The sequence below is a fragment of the Podarcis melisellensis genome (assembly GCF_964234715.1).
Source record: "Podarcis melisellensis genome assembly, chromosome: 3".
Classification (NCBI taxonomy): domain Eukaryota; kingdom Metazoa; phylum Chordata; class Lepidosauria; order Squamata; family Lacertidae; genus Podarcis; species Podarcis melisellensis.
This window is the reverse complement of record NC_138530.1, coordinates 39,651,288-39,667,317: the sequence shown is the minus strand read 5'-3', so window position 1 is coordinate 39,667,317 and position 16,030 is coordinate 39,651,288. Positions and strand designations below refer to the sequence as shown.

Here is a 16,030-nt window from a genome sequence, read left to right as displayed (position 1 = left end):
CAAAATGGAGGATTTCAGCCATGGGGAGCGTTGGGCATGCTGAGGTACCATTGTTTGCAATGGGTCCTAAATGCACCAAACTTTGTTCTGTACTGCACCAATAATGTGTAGATGGTGTGTGTGTGTGTGTGTGTGTGTGTGTGTGTGTGTGTGTTATGTTATTTGTATATGTGTGCCTGTTCTGAGCTCCTAGTTGTAAGAGGCATTCCTGCATCTAAGCATATTAAAAGCAGATGTGCATATGCAAGGATAAGTTATTTTTAATCACAAGTCTACAAATAGATTTATGTTTGGCTTTATGTACTATATGTATATCAATATATTTAGAAGATTTATCTTTACCCAATAAATTGTGATAAAAATACATTGTCTACAAGAGCTGCTGCTGAATGGAAAATGAACCAATTACAAGGAGTTAATGCTTGCTCTTATTTTTAAACGATATATAAACACACACAGTTTGCTATGAAACATCATTTTTTCAAAGCAAAATTTCACTACAAAATTGGGGAGACTCACATTAAAACCACATAATCACCCATTTAATTTTTAACCATTCTTTTAGGAATTAGTTTCACTTGATGACCAAGAAAAACCTGGTCAACCTCAGCTTTCTCCTGGGATTTCAACTATTAACCTGCATCCACAATTTCCAGGTAGCTCTTTTTGACTCCTCCTTTAATGGATGAGAATCCTTGCAAAAATGGCATGGAATAATTCCTTATGGTGTCTATATTCCTTTCATTTTTAGAATTTTATTTCTAATTTAATGTTCTGCATTTTAAAAAGAAGGGCTTAAACTAGCAAAATTTTATTATCTTTACACGAATAATCCTTTTAAAGTCCACTAGACAAGACTCTTTGGTGAAGAAAATAAGACCTAATGCAGATGTAACACTCAGGAGCATGTCATGGACTCATGCATTCCATCTCATTCCATTCTTCCTTTGTGAATTCCTTTCCCTTACCCAGTTAACATTTTTTTAAGGTGCAGCTATAGCTCAATGATTTGCATGCAGAACATTCCAGGTTCAATCCCTGGCATATCCATGCAGAGACAGAAAAGACCCCTACCTAAATACTGAGCTGGATGGGCCATCGCTTTACGCAGTACAAGGCAGCTTCCAATTTTCCTGGCACTTTAGTCTGCATTGATAATATCCATGGTTAGCTATTAAACCAGGCTTAGAAACAGGGTTGCAAGTTTCACTTCACTTACAGAATTGTCAGGTTGACTTGTTGGTTAAAAGGTAGTTTGCAAAGTCTGGTTACAGCTAACAATGGTTTGTTAACCATATTTAAGGCCAGTGCTGCCATAATTCTGCTGTACTACTGCAGGAATTTCAAGTGGACACCCGTGGCTGTGGCTATCAGATAAGCCAGGCATGGAGATGAAAATTCAGAATCTTAAAGCCTAGTCCTCATTCTGGTTCTTCTTCCAGCAACAGTGACCTCAGTTTCCTTCCCAATATGTATTTTGGGTCAGATAATGCTGCTGTATTAATGTCAGGTCAGTTAACAGTAAAACGGCAATGATATATGTCTTGATTGTGGATGCTGATTTGGCTTACGTTACTGGATGTGGAAGGAGGAGCCTGGAAGCAGCTGACCTCTCTCAGCTGTTGCATTCTGTTTTCTCAGTCTAACACCAATACAGGATTGAGGGTTTGGTCATGTTGGCTGTTGTCTTTTACTGTAGTCCCTAAGGATTCCGTCTCATACTCCCACAATACCTGGATTATTTCAAATTTGTGTTGGACAATCAGGACAGATTAGGAATTCTGTTCTTAGCATCCTTCTGCTCAACTATCTTCCTGTGGGAGGTGAAAACAATAATTAATGCAAAGGTTTGGTTTTTATGTTTTCAATGTGGCATAAAGATTGTGATTTCTCCTTGTTCAGGTCAGATCATTTCCTGATGAGCTTTAGGCTTGCAATGGCTTTTCTTTGCCTGATCAGTGGATATGTTAGAACGGTGATGGAATCTGAAAGATCCCCCCCCCCCCCGAGTCCCTGGCAAGTTTCCTTTTGACATGACCGGTGCCCCATCAAACCCTAGTCACTCTGTAGGGGTTACATAAAGTATAATAGTTCACAGAGCATCAATAGTTCCCCCACACTCTTGCCTGTTGAGCAGATCCTGTTTTGCTCCTTGGTTTACCAACTCGACTAGTTATTAAAATGGCTTATAAGAAAGTTGCAGGAAACATAGTATGAAGCTTAAGAAATACAGGCAACAATCTATCCTCAAGCCTACTCTGTGATGGTGAAGGCAGCAAAGAAACAGTACAGCTAACTCACAAGTTACACACATTTAACTTGTGTACATTCAGCTTTACACACTTGGGGGGGGGAATTAAAAAGGGGGCAGGCTTTAGCAATCCCGCCTACCAAAATGTATTTTGACTATAAATGATTTTTGCCATGCATGGTGTAAATGCGACAATAAATGCCTTCTTGATGAAATGGAATGTTCTGGAATGACATCACTCTCATAGATACTGAGTTACAAAAAAGATGGCTGTTCCTACAGACCTATGGAACAGCCACATGTTTTTCTGTACAGTGTTCATGCTAGTAAAAGAATATTATCATATCCCATGACTTTCAGGCGGTATTTGTAAAACAGTTTTCACTGCATAAGGCAGCCACTGCCCACTTTCAAACTGTTGCTAATGGTGGTTACCAGTTTAAAGACAGGAATAAAGTGGTACCACCACATCAGAGTTGTTTGAGTCAGAATTCTGGACTATGTTCCAATCCACTCATTGGTCTGGGAGATACAGATCAGATGAGGCCACTTTGGATTTGGTCTCAGCCAGTTCCTCCCTCAACACTGCTCACGCTTACTTGCTTTAATTTGGATGCCACTGATTTTGCCTTCAAGCAGTGAATGTGCACAGGGAACCTTGTTGCCCAGCTTTGTTGGGTGAATATTAGTTAGTTGTTACTAAGGCTATGTAAAAGGTGCTTGGTGGGGTGTGGCCGACTGTCTCCTTGTTTCTTGACTCCCTTGGCTTATAACATATAGCAGGTGAGGGTTCATCAGCTGGGTCCAAGAACATGCTTTCTTGTGAGAGAGAAGGGTTGTGAGACCCATCCATTTCCCCTTCCTGGTCAATATGCTTGAGTTGGTGGTTGCTATACAAATCCAGAGCTGGATGCATTTCAGTTTGGTACCAGCCCCTGGTGCGACCGCACTGCTTGCACTGTCCTGCTGTAAATCCGCCCCTTCTTGGGACATGGGTACCTAAAGGGGCATCCTTTTCTCAAATAGGAATTGAAATAATCATTAGAGTATCTTCTTAGGTCTTTCCATCTGCTGAACTCAGGTGGATTGCAACCAATGGAAGAAATGTTTCTGCTGTTTTTGGAATGCAGTCCCTGGGAAGCCTAACTTGTGGCTTTTCCTAAACCTTTCCAATGCTAGGCAAAGACCTTTCTCTTCTTCCAGGCCTTGTTAAACATTAGCTGAACTCGATTCTACCTAGCTCCAGGGATGCTTCTGTGCTTTAATACTTTTTTATTTTTGGGGCTGTGTGTTTTTGTTGTGTTACGTTGTTTTGGTGCTCTTTCGTTGATTTTATTTTTTTATTAGCTGGCATGAGAGTATGCTACTGAAAGGAGATATATTATGTATATATCCAAGGAAGGGAGGGGGTAATTTGCTCTGGCAAAGGGGAGGAGGAGCATGCAATCCCATGCCACACTCCTGATCTCCTTACAATGGTTACATCTGCACTGTTATCTCTTCTATCATTATGCCTGAAGCAGACTTAAGAAGGGAAATGACTGCAAAACTGTTCACTGTGTGCAACACAGTGTGATAAAGTCCTCTCTATTTAGCCAGTGAGCAATGAACCCGTGAAACCCATGAATCTTTGGATTGCTAATGAGTCTACTGAACTCAATGGAGGTTGTACAGCAGCTGTGCTTGGTTAATTGTACCCATGAATTTTTATGTGCAAAAATTTTATGGAGGGGCATATGTTGAAGTGTAAGAGAAATAGATTTAATTGAAATAGAGAATGATTTGGAGGTCCTTCCTGAATGTGGTAGACACTTAACTTAGGCACCAAAAAGTGAATTGAAGTGGGAACAATTTTTCCGAAAGTGGTCCCACGATCCCTCGTGTATTTCAAACATCTCATTCAGTGATGCTTAGACAGTGAAGTTTCGTCACTATACTTGCTTTATTAGTTTTACACAGTTCCAGATTTCTTTCACATGCACCAGAGTAACAAATAGGTCAGACTGTTAGTCAGTGTTCAAAATAAGAAATTATATTGAGTAATTTAGCAGATGTTCATGTGTTTACTGCTTGGTAAGACTAAAGCATATAACAGTATTGCACATCTCCTTATAACAACACATGCACTCTGGGCATGTTTCGTGGGGAGCAAAAGGCACTAGCAACCAAAGGAAGATGTGCAGTTTCTTCAAAATTCAGGATTTTAGAAGATATACAATGGGAGTCTGTAACATGCACCACCTAGAAACATATAAAGAGACCCTTACTACAGTTTTCCATTAATGATTAGTTCATTAAGCCATGCACGTATTTTAAAACTTGCCTTCCTCATATGTAAATAATTTTCTCTTTTCTTTTGCACAGTAGTAGTTGAAAAAACCTCTCCTCCTGTGCCTGTAGAAGTTGGCCCAGATGTGTCTACTTCAAGTGCTAGTCAAGTAATAGCACCAACTCAAGTTACAGGTATGATGCATACTTTCCCCACACAAAAAATGGCTGGAGGTAGAAATGGGTGCATACTCCCAAATAACTGAGGGCTATTAGAGCGTCAAACAGGAAGAATAGAGCAGCAGAACACAGGAAAATTCAGGGCCAAAAATGTTCAGTTTAAGAGGGTGGAATTGTATGTTATTTTTGGCAAGTCTGGTCATATGGATGGCATGCAGTTCACAGTTGACTTACGTTGTGCATATAAAATAGAGGAGTCTAAAGGATTCCACCCACCTGGAGTGTATTTGCAGGTTTGTATACCATGGTTCAACTGCATTTTTTTTGCATGCATGTGGGGACAGTTTCTGGTCAGCTCCACATACAGGCACATTACTTTATGCAAATATGCCTCCCCAAAGCTCTTAAAATGCCTTTTTCTATAAGCAGTGCATTAATGCATATCCCCCTTAAAAGCATATGAAAAGACACAGACATGACATGGTGAGCGATCTTGTGAATTTACCCATATTCCATAATAAAAACTTGAGAAAATCGCATTGATTTCTAAAGGTGCCTAATGAAAATAATAATTTGGGGAAAGTTTCCAGAATCTTATCTAGAACTGGGTTGTGTGGGGAGGCCATTCTTTGAGAAACATACTCCCTCAGCTTTTGTAGGGCCAGGGTCACACCTTTCTAGGCTAGGTAGGAAAAGCCTAGCAGTGAGCAGGTTTCCAGGATGCACCTCCAAGAGATTGGCAGTTTCATTTATCTTCATTGATAAATGTCTTGTTCCTGATCCTCCATCACCTGTTCAGGCCCCATGAGCACGTATGTGAAATTAAGATTCTCCCCCCGCCCCCAGTATGCATCATTTTACACTTGTTTACATTGAATTGCATTTGACATTTTACTGCCATTTCACTAAGTTTGGAGAGGTCCTTTTGGAGATCTTCAGAATTCTTTTTTCTTTTGTTTCAACAACCCTGCACAACTTACTATCATTTTATTATTACCTTGGCCATCTTATTGCTCACTCCTAGTTCTAAGCTGTTTATGAACAAGTTAAAAAGCACAGTTTCCAATGCCAGTCCTTGGAGGGCTCCACTTTCTACCTTCTTCCTTAGAGAACTGTCTCTTTATTCCTACCCTCTGCTTCCTGAAACTTAACCATTTCCTGATCCACAAGAGAACCACACCTCTTTTTCTACGATTGCTACATTTATTCAAGAATTCTGTCATAGTTCTGTGTGTAAACGTCACAAATGTTAAGTTGTCTACCCCTAGTGTGCACACTTGTTTCTAAGGAATGGTATGCAATACAACCATGTAGCATAGCATCTTATTAATGTCTCTCCTCCAGAGCATCTGTGAGGAAAATTTTGATCAACCCTTTCCAGCAGATCAAAGAATTTCAACAGTAGTGATGATATTTCTATATTCTCCAGGCTCTGGAACTTTCTTTAATACTCTGGCTTCAATTTATCTTTGCAAAGGGTTTTTCTTAGTTAAGTACTACCAGCTGTGTAGTTTGCTATAAACTTACTGATATATTCCAGCATACCCTGCAATTTCTAAATTCAATGTTTATCTCTATGTCTCTGAATGTTCTATATTTGTTGAATCTTTGCAACATCCATCAGTATTCCATTTGAGGTCAAGTTTGCCTAATAAACAGTTGCTTGCTTTTCTTAAAAAGAAATGCATATGCTATTAATAGATTACATTGTTAGCTAGCACATTAAGCTGTGTGCTTGCTGGGTGATCCTTTGGGCCAATTAACAGAATCCTTTTTAGGACAGATGAGATAAATGACAGGTGCCATTCTGTGTATCAGTAAAAGGGCTATAGTAAAAGTTAATAATAATAATAATAATAATAATAATAATAACAATAATAATAATAATTACTGCAGATCCCACTACTTCATATTCTGTGATAGTTGTCTGGGCAAATTGTATAATCAGTATTCATTTCAGTGCCATAACTTCTCTCAGCATCTAGGACTGTGCATTTTAATATGAAGCCACTTTCAGTATTGAATAGGTTCCAGAAGGCAATTTTTGGAGGCAGACATTGTACAGAAAATGTGAAGGATGGAACTTCCTATGCCCTTGGTTATCTACCTAAATGCTGTGGTGCATATTAAAAATGTTTCTACAGTGTGTGCATTATTAGCAAACATTGCATATCCTTTTGACTTAATTACCGGGCCTGGCATCAGGCAAATTAAGGGGGTTCAGTCCCCAACCTCCACAGATCTCAGTGTCCCTTTTTACTGCTTTTGCTATGGGGTTGATAAGGACGGAGTTCTAAGCCACAAAGTCAATGTGAATAAAGTTGCTTGGTGTCCCAGAATCCGCCATAGTGGCTGCATGGAAATAACTGCCAACTTAAAGATGGAGTTTTATTGAGACACTTCTTATGCTTCCACTTCTTAATCACAAATCACATTGCAGCAGGGAAGTTTGACTTCCTAGCGTCTAAACTATTGGTTGGTTGTGCGAGCAAAATGTTCTCAGGCTTTAGTAGACAAAATCCCTGCTGGTGTCACTGGTTCTTTTCTTCCAAGGTGAGTCAGGGCTGGCTCCCCTTAACTGAATGAGTTCTGCTTCAGCTTTCAGGAGTTGTGAAGTAACTATTGCCTAAAGAATAGCCTATGGATGAAGTCAAGCTTGCCCCTGGAAGCAACCGGACCAGCACCATTAGGAACTTTTAATATAAAGGCTTAGGTTGATAAAACTTGGGGAAAAATTTGTGTGGCTTTTTAACATGGGGCAACTCATCCAGAATGTCAACTTTTGAGTCCTGAAGGTTTGGCACGCTCCGGTCTTAACCCTGAGATGAGAAGGTGGAAGATGCTTACAATACATGCATCAACATTTGACATAACTACCAGGGATTTCTTCTTTTCTGTAAAGATTAAAACCATGCTTCAGTTCACTTACAAATTCCTCATAACTATTCCAAAGAAGAAAACGGTGTACACAGCACATGTTGACCCATTCACTGAGGAGATCCTTGAGCTACAGTTTCATATGGCTCTAGCATTGAGTTAGGAAGTTAAGAGGCCATCCTGGGTCTCTATCAAACATTTCTTGCATGTTTACAGGCCAGTTCCTTTCACTTGATTTCCAGATGCACTACAGTAGTATGTAAATATAGGGAATGGAAGGGCAAGCTTTTGTAGGGTGTATGTCAGGCTGTTTATTTTAAGTATTGCTTCATAGAAACTCTGTACTGGCTTCTTGCTCCACAGCCACTGGATTGGATAACAAGAGGCTGAAATAATATTTTTATTATTTGTACCCCACCCATCTGACTCAGTTGCCCCAGCCACTCTGAATGTTTTTTCTTCCTGTTTAAATTGAGAATAATAGTGGACTTATGCAAATGTTTTAAATGGCCTGCTCCAGGTATGTTTTTCTTTCTATTTAGAAATCAACGAGTGCACAGTGAACCCAGATATTTGTGGAGCAGGACATTGTGTTAATTTGCCTGTGGGATACACCTGTTTCTGCAATGATGGATACAAGCTTAATGATCAACAAACAAAATGTTCTGGTATGAGAAATTTTCTTTGCCTTTGCTAAACTGATTAGTGAGTGAAGGATCTGAAGAAATGTAACCTGTAATTTGTATGAAACAACTATGGTAAATAAGAATGGCTTCTTCCCTTTTTGGTCCTTAATCTTGGTCAAAATACATTTTTAAAAGATCTCCCTTGTTCTCATAGAACTTTGCAGCTCTTTTGTACCAGGTATGAGGAAACGGGGCCCTTCAGAGGTTGTTGGACTACAACTGCCCTGACGATTGGCCACACTGGCTGGAGCTGATGGAAGTCCAGAAACATAGAATCATAGAATTGTAGAGTTGGAAGGGACCCCAAGGGTCATTTAGTCCAACTCCCTGTGATGCAGGGATCTTAACTAAAGTATATGTGACAGGTGCCATCCAACCTCTGCTTAAAACCTCCAAGGAAGAAGAGTCAACAAGTGCACACTTCCTGAGAGAGACCATTCCACTGTTGAACAGATCTTACTGTCAGAAGGTTCTTATTTCTGACAGTAATCTCCTTTCTTGTAACTTGAAGCTATTGATTTGGGTCCTAGCCTCTAGAGCAGGAGAAAACAAGCTCACTTCCTCTTCTATGTGACAGCCCTTGAGATATTTGAAGATGGCTCTTCTCACTGTCAAAGCTAAACGTACCCAACTCCCTCAGCTGTTCCTCATAAGGCTTGTTTTCCAGACCCTTGATCACCTTAGTCTCCTTCTTCTGCACTTGTCAATATCCTTATTAAATTGTGGCACCCCAAACTGGACACTGTACTCCAGATATCATCTGACCAAGGCAGCATAGAGTGGTACTATTACTTGCCTTGATCAGGACACTATACTTCTGTTGATGCAGCCCAGAAGTCACATGGTCCCCATCCCTGAACTGTACACTACCTAAATGTATCTTGGCACACAACTTGTTCTAAATTATCCTGCATGCACAAAGGATGGCGCTTGTAAATTAAGAAAACTGAGGTGCTTCAAGGAGTCTTTATATTTTTCCTCCTCGTAGACCGTGCTTTGGAATCCTAACAGGAGTGCATGAAATTTTATGATCAGTATTGCAAGGAACTGAATGCCTGCTAGGCTTCTTTATATTGCCCCATTTTAAAACTGTGTAAAGAGAAGGAGTGCCCTTCACTAGCCCTGGTTCTGAGAGGTTCCAGAATCTGCTGGCATATAGTATTTGACTCCCATATACATAAATGCATAAGTTCCCTCTGAAAGATCACTTATTACAAGTACGTATAGTTCCTTCCTTCAAGGGAAAGTAATACTCTGAAAGTTGGTATAAAGTAATACTCTGAAACTTTAAGCCAATAAGTCTGCTTTCTGAATCAGAATTTTATACCAAATCTTTATTGTTCACCTCCGTGGAAACAAATCTGTCTGTACTAATAGAGTCTGTCTTTCATTTTAGTGTCTTGTGTATATTGGGCGAAGTGAAGTGATGGTCATGACAGAGTACTACTTTTTCAATCTTCGTTTTTATTTCTTTAACAGATATTAATGAATGTACTCAGGCTCCCCATCTCTGCTCCCTTGGGCGTTGTGAAAATACAGAAGGAAGCTTCCTATGCATTTGCCAGGCAGGGTTCATGGCCAGTGAACAAGGAACAGACTGTGTTGGTAACTACTGTGCTTTATGAAACAAGCTCTTAATACTTGGGGCTAATAGCTAAGAGTTGGAGTTTGAAATCCGTTAAGGTCATTGGAAAAATACTTACATTGATTTACACAAGCACTGGACTGGGTGCTTAATGCTTAGGTTGCTCTTTTTGTTCATAGAGTATTTCTTAATAAAAATTGACCACCATTACAGAGGGCAAGTCATTATTCATTCTGTCTTCCTAAAATTATTTATTTGTGCAGTTATACTTCCTTGAAAATAAAATGTTGCTGTAAGAGCTTAAGTCGTAAAATATGTTTGGAGGATAGGTTTTTTCTCTCTCTCCCATGCATGAGAATAGATTTCACATAGTTCGTTAGCAACCAAAACAGCTCTGTAATTGGCCCCTCTCAAATATGAATACCATTTCTAAGTGACACTAAAGAAGGTCTATCAAATGTTAACGTAGGACCATTTTGAACATTCATGGTATTGTTTGTGTGATTTGCTGTGATTGTTGCTGGAGATACACTTACATGGAGAACTTTTATCAAGTTTGTATCCACAGATTAAATGGGTAGGAGTGTATGGCTGCTGTTCAGGAAGTCAGTGTACAGGCCTACTGTAAGGCCTACTGCTTTTCAAACCATGGCAACCAGCCATCAGAGTTTAGTTTATATTATGGCTGATGGTTGGGGATGATGGGACTTGTAGTCCAGCAACATCTGGAGGCTGCCATGTTGCCTATCCTGCTGTAGACAGTACTGAGCTAGTAGTTTCACTTGGTACAAGGTGGCTTCCTATGTTCCATAGAGCATTCTTAGAGGTATTGTAGCAGGGCACCCAAATACAAAGTCTCTGCTGGAAGGTGGCTGGACAAATGGCCCTCTTACATGATCAGGGCATGACTGAAGGACAGTAAATATTAGTAAGCAAATAAACTCATGGACCTCAGTCCTAGTAACACCTGCAATTACTAAAGCAAGAATATTGACATTACAGGTTGTAGTTGTTGCAACTAAGATCTGTGAGCTCCCCAGCTAATAGTCTATTTATGCAAGTAAGCAGCCAGTCTTGGGAGTGATAAAATTAACAATTTACATGGCCCTAAGAATAAGAATTCTGGGCAGATTCAGCTAACCCAGTGCACTAACAGAAACTTGTTCAAGGATTCCACTAGTGTTGGGAGCACCCTTAAAATAGTGTGCAAGGGGAAGAGAAAGGCGATAATTGCAGCTGGCAACTAGGAATGCTTGCACTGATTGAACAATCATATTAGAATGATGTTGACTTTCATCCTCTGTAAATGTGTGTATTCTTAAAAAGAAAAGGAAGACTAGTGTATTTACAGTAAATATTTAACTTTTGTATTCATTTTGGTTTCTAGATGTTGATGAATGTTCTGGATCTCACACCTGTGGGGAAGGACGCTGTATAAATACCATTGGTTCATACATATGTGCTTGTGACACTGGATTCCGTATGAACAGGAGAGGCCAGTGTGAAGGTATGTTGTCACTCTGAAATGTTGGAATAATCATCCATAGACATCATTAGTTTCCTTAATTCCTTTAGAAAAGCAATCCAAGGAAGTTGTGCCATAGAGAGCAATGTTTATGCATTTGAGGACACTAACATGGTAGACTCAGGACTGATGATGCCAGAATCCATAACCTACCCTATCCTTTCATTGAGCTCTACTGTCTCGCTTCATCTTTACATATAAATTGTGTTTCCAATGGGTAAACCAGGGTTTCTTCAAAGCAAACATACAAAACGTGAATGAATGTCAGGCATGCATCCATAAACACCTGTGTACATGTGTCAAGACTTTAAAGATATAGATATATCATGGGAATTTCTTCCCGTTGGATATTTCTGTTCCCTTCATTGGTGCCTTTTCATCGCCAGCTGATCGTACTGCCTAGACATCAGAGGTTAAAGAGATGGTTGTGCTATTGCTTTATGGTTATGTTCTCTGCTGCTGCTGCTGCTGCTTGTTAGTTACAATGTTGTTGTTCAGGATAAATGTTATTTGGTATAGTTGTTGACATTTTATTCTCTGTTTTATTATAAATTGTTCACCACCCTGGGAATTCCTGTTGAAGGTTGGTGCTCTTGTTTTTGTCATGATCATTTAGTAATAATAATTCACTGTTCACATATTTGCTTCAGGAACAACTGTGGTAAATATGACTGCAGCATAAAATGTGGAGCTGCTTTTTCTTAAAAGTAGGTATTTACAGACAAGGGTCTGCTAGTATCAGCTTGCCTGCTAGTGACTCCTCAGTGACACTCCTGTGATTAATAAACCAGATGAGGATAGTGCTGGTTCTCACACCTGTGTGCCACTGTTCCAAATGACCTGGCAAAATCAGCATGGACAGCAAACCAACACTGTTACTAAACTTCAGCGATAGAAGGCTCCCTTCCTAAAAAATGGGGAGGGGGAGCGTAAGAGCTTCAATTTTAAAATTGGAAATTAATAAAATTAAAGTTGGAAACCTCACTATCTACTTTATCTGTAATTTTTTTCTATTGAAATTATTTATGAAAATTGCCATTGACAATGAAGTTCATCACTTCACTTGTTACAAAGGAATCCACTTGTGGTTTGGAATAAAATATTGGCAAAAATCCACCATTTTATAGAACAAAACGTCCCAGCACGTCTAACTTACAACGCATATGAAGTTAGGTTTTGGCTTGAATATCCCCTTGAGTTAAAAAATAAAAATCAACATAAATTCATTCATAAATTAAAATGATATTCAGTTACTCCTACTTAATCATCAGTGTCTTTGTACTTTGTTTTCATACCTGTCACCTTCGATCAGAATATGCCTTTTTTAAGCTAGCATATTCTTCTGCAGTCTCTCAGCTCCAGCTTTTGCTAGTGCAGTATAAGAATTACTGGGTTTATGTTCATTTTTTAAAAAAATTAAAAGATGGCTTTAGATATAGATTTCACAATTTGGTCTCATAGGTGTCAAACGTGTGGAAATTATGCATATTTTTCACAACAGAATTTGCAGTGAAAGGAAGAAAGAAGCAGAGTCCCGAATAAATGGGATCAAACAGGCCATGGCATGATTGAAAGACAAGATCAATAAAACAATTGATAATAATAATCCACCAATACCATCAGAGTGGAGCTGGTGGTTTCCTACAAGAATCTCGGGGAGTGTGGCTGGATTTGCCAGCTGTAATGTCCCCTTGGTACCACTGAATGCAAGGCTATGCCTGATGGGTAACAATCCATTCTCCTTGTGAGAAGAGGCTGATGGGAAGTGGTCACCCATATTAGACACCTTTAGTTTTGCTGAGTTAGCCTACAATCCTGGGAAATAGCTCCACTCTCAAGAGCTTATCCAGTCTCCTTCCTACCTCCTTTTCACAACTATGTGAGACCTTGTGCAAATGGAGCCTGAAGTGTCAACTGCAGAAAGGCAGACTGTCTTGTCTTCCCCTTGAGTCCTGTCTCCCTCTTCCCTCAGTTAGCATTGTTTGGAGTTTGTTCTACCTATTGCAAGCATAACAGGTCATGAGGCTGTAAGCCCAAAGTCTTCAGGCAGTGTCTGGTGCTCTAACTTTATGTTGTATGCAAATATATGCCATGTGTAATCAGTCCCTTGGTCCCAAATGATCTTCACATTAAGTGGAGATGAGGAAGAGAGAATGAAATTGTTGATTCTTCCTTTGTAAGTAGGAAATTTCTGATAAGTCAGATAAGGATATTCACCTGTCAAGATACAGCTATTTGATACAGTGGAAGAAAAGGAAAGGAATGTTCCATATTCCCTTTATGTTCATTACTACAGCAAACTATGTGGATAGTTTAGATTACATTTCAAGAAGCTGTGTAAGATAGCTGCAGGGCACCATTCATAATTTTAGATTTGTATGTATTTTTATATAGCTTATTCCAGACACACGTTTTACTTTTCACATTGATAATTTATTATACATCTATATTTTCGTTGGCTTTATTTAAAAAAATAAACTCTGTATACCAGGTATCCTTCAAAACCCAAAAATTGTCATATCCTTAACTCTGTGGTTGCTTATATAAGTATTAAATTTGTTGTGATAAGGTGGTTTTAAATGTTTAGATTTTAGCTTCAAAACGAAACCCGTTTACCCAATGGAACATGTTTCCAAATAAATAAGCTTAGCATCTTTGCCTACGTTATCAAGATAATTTAAAAATATGTCTAATCATTAGTTGAAATATATCAGGTGTTTATTTCCTGATTTTTTTACCTCTTGCCCTCCTTTCCAAGGAGTTCATAGCAGTGTTTTTAATTTTACAACTACCTGTAAGGTAGCTTTCCAAACTTTTCATGTTGGTGACACGCTTTTTAGACATGCATAATTTTGTGACACAGTAATTCAGTTTTGCCCACAAACCGGAGGTTAAACTAGCCCCTTTCCAACGCCGGGAGGAGAACAGGGGGTGTTTGCGTGGCACACACTGCAGCCGACAAATTAATGTGTCACGACACACAGTTTGGAAAGCTCTTCTGTAATGTATGTTAAGCTAAGAGACAGGGACTTGCCTAAGAGCACCTAGTAAGCATCATAGGTGAATGGAGATTTAACCTTAGGCATCATTTAACCAAGCACAGCATTCTAGCACATCATGTACTTCAGTGGTTCCATTCAGATCTGAATCTTAAGGACAGTAGCACCGAATGCTCAAAATATATCATCCCAAATTCAATTCTAGCATTAAGATTCCCTTGCTCTTTATGGATTATTAAAATCTTAAACTTCATTTGTTTTCTTTTTAAAGATATTGATGAATGCACAATTCCACACACTTGTTCAGATGCAGAGTGCATTAACAGTCCTGGTTCTTACCAATGTGTACCTTGCAGAGATGGATTCAGAGGCTGGAACGGGAAATGCTATGGTAAATGCCTTGTTGAAAATGTTTTCTATTGCAAATATTGTTGCAGTTATTCCAGGTTTTTTCAGTGTCGTGTTCTTGGGCAAGGATGTTAACTTCCCTTGGCAACTATGATATGTAGACTTATTATTTGATAGATAAAGAATAATTAGAGTGACTGTGACTCACATCACAACTAGATTTCACTGGAAGTATATGGCTGCTGCTAAAACCAGCAGCCCAGTATCTCCTCCTCTCTCGTGATAATGAAATTACCTGCCACAACAAGACATTTTATTTGTTTATTTCTTAAATTTCTCTGCTGTCCTTCCTTCCAAAGGAGCCCAGAGCAACAAATATCAAAGTGTTAAAACAATACAATTTAAAATGATTTTTTAAAAAAATTAAAACCATCTAAAAACATTTCTAACATTTAAATTAATTGCATGCACTCACATTTGCTAATTTCAAGCTTGCCAGGAGCAGTACCTCTCAGGAATCAAATGCCTTGTTAAACAGGGATGTTTTTTAAATTTATCCCAAAAATCAGTTATGAGGGGGAGAGATGCACCTCACCACGGAGGGCATTCCACAAACACAGAACCATCTTTGAGAAGGCCCTGTCATGGGTCAACATGTGATATGATGCTGCCATGTTCTGAGTTTCCCTGCTCAACTTCCTTGGTGTGCAGTTTCAGCAAACCAGGCATTCATCTTGCTTCACTTTACAGAAAGGAGGAGGTAACCTGGGGCTCTGAAAACATCTAGCTTTGGTATCATTCAAGAGTAAACTGAATGCAGAGAGTAATTCCTTTTTATGTGAGGAAAGCACATTCAAGCATTTCTACACTTCATATTTCACTTCAGGCTCTGCACAGCTCAACCTTAAGCTCAAACACAGTGAAATATACATCAGAGTAAAAGAACAATGGTATTTTCTAAGGGCTTGGCCATGCTCTTTCAGTCCACTCACACAACTGAAAATGAGGTAGTTGTCAAAATTCACTTTACTTTAAATTGAAAAAATGTTTAGCTTACTTTCATCTGTTTTGCCTACAATGTGTATCATTGAATAGGCCAGCCCATGCATTTCTGAAGTTAACTTCTCTGAAAAAAATCCAACTACAAGAAATTATATTTTCCTGTGTTGTCTGGAATCCTGGTGCATGGCTTTTCAGTGTCTAGGTTAGGAGGGGTTTTTTTGTCATTGCTTACATTGGCTCTGGCTCTTGGCATCTTATCCTGTGCTGTCTGCTTTCAATGTTCAAAGCAAAAGGGACACTTTAAAATGA

At 39.2% G+C, this 16,030-nt stretch overlaps 1 protein-coding gene across 13 annotated transcripts in view; it reads left to right on the top strand.

Moving 5' to 3' along the window:
- LTBP1 (latent transforming growth factor beta binding protein 1) overlaps positions 1-16,030 on the top strand; it is a 187,018-nt gene that overhangs the window by 118,021 nt on the left and 52,967 nt on the right. For 4 of the 13 annotated variants that reach the window (XM_081905338.1, XM_081905346.1, XM_081905339.1 and 1 more), the window contains 6 exons: positions 566-656; positions 4,616-4,714; positions 8,119-8,244; positions 9,742-9,867; positions 11,235-11,354; positions 14,643-14,762. In XM_081905338.1, coding sequence (XP_081761464.1) covers positions 566-656; positions 4,616-4,714; positions 8,119-8,244; positions 9,742-9,867; positions 11,235-11,354; positions 14,643-14,762 — 682 coding nt within the window. The remainder of the gene's footprint in view (positions 1-565; positions 657-4,615; positions 4,715-8,118; positions 8,245-9,741; positions 9,868-11,234; positions 11,355-14,642; positions 14,763-16,030) is intronic. The other 9 variants (XM_081905343.1, XM_081905341.1, XM_081905342.1 and 6 more) reach the window with 3 other exon arrangements.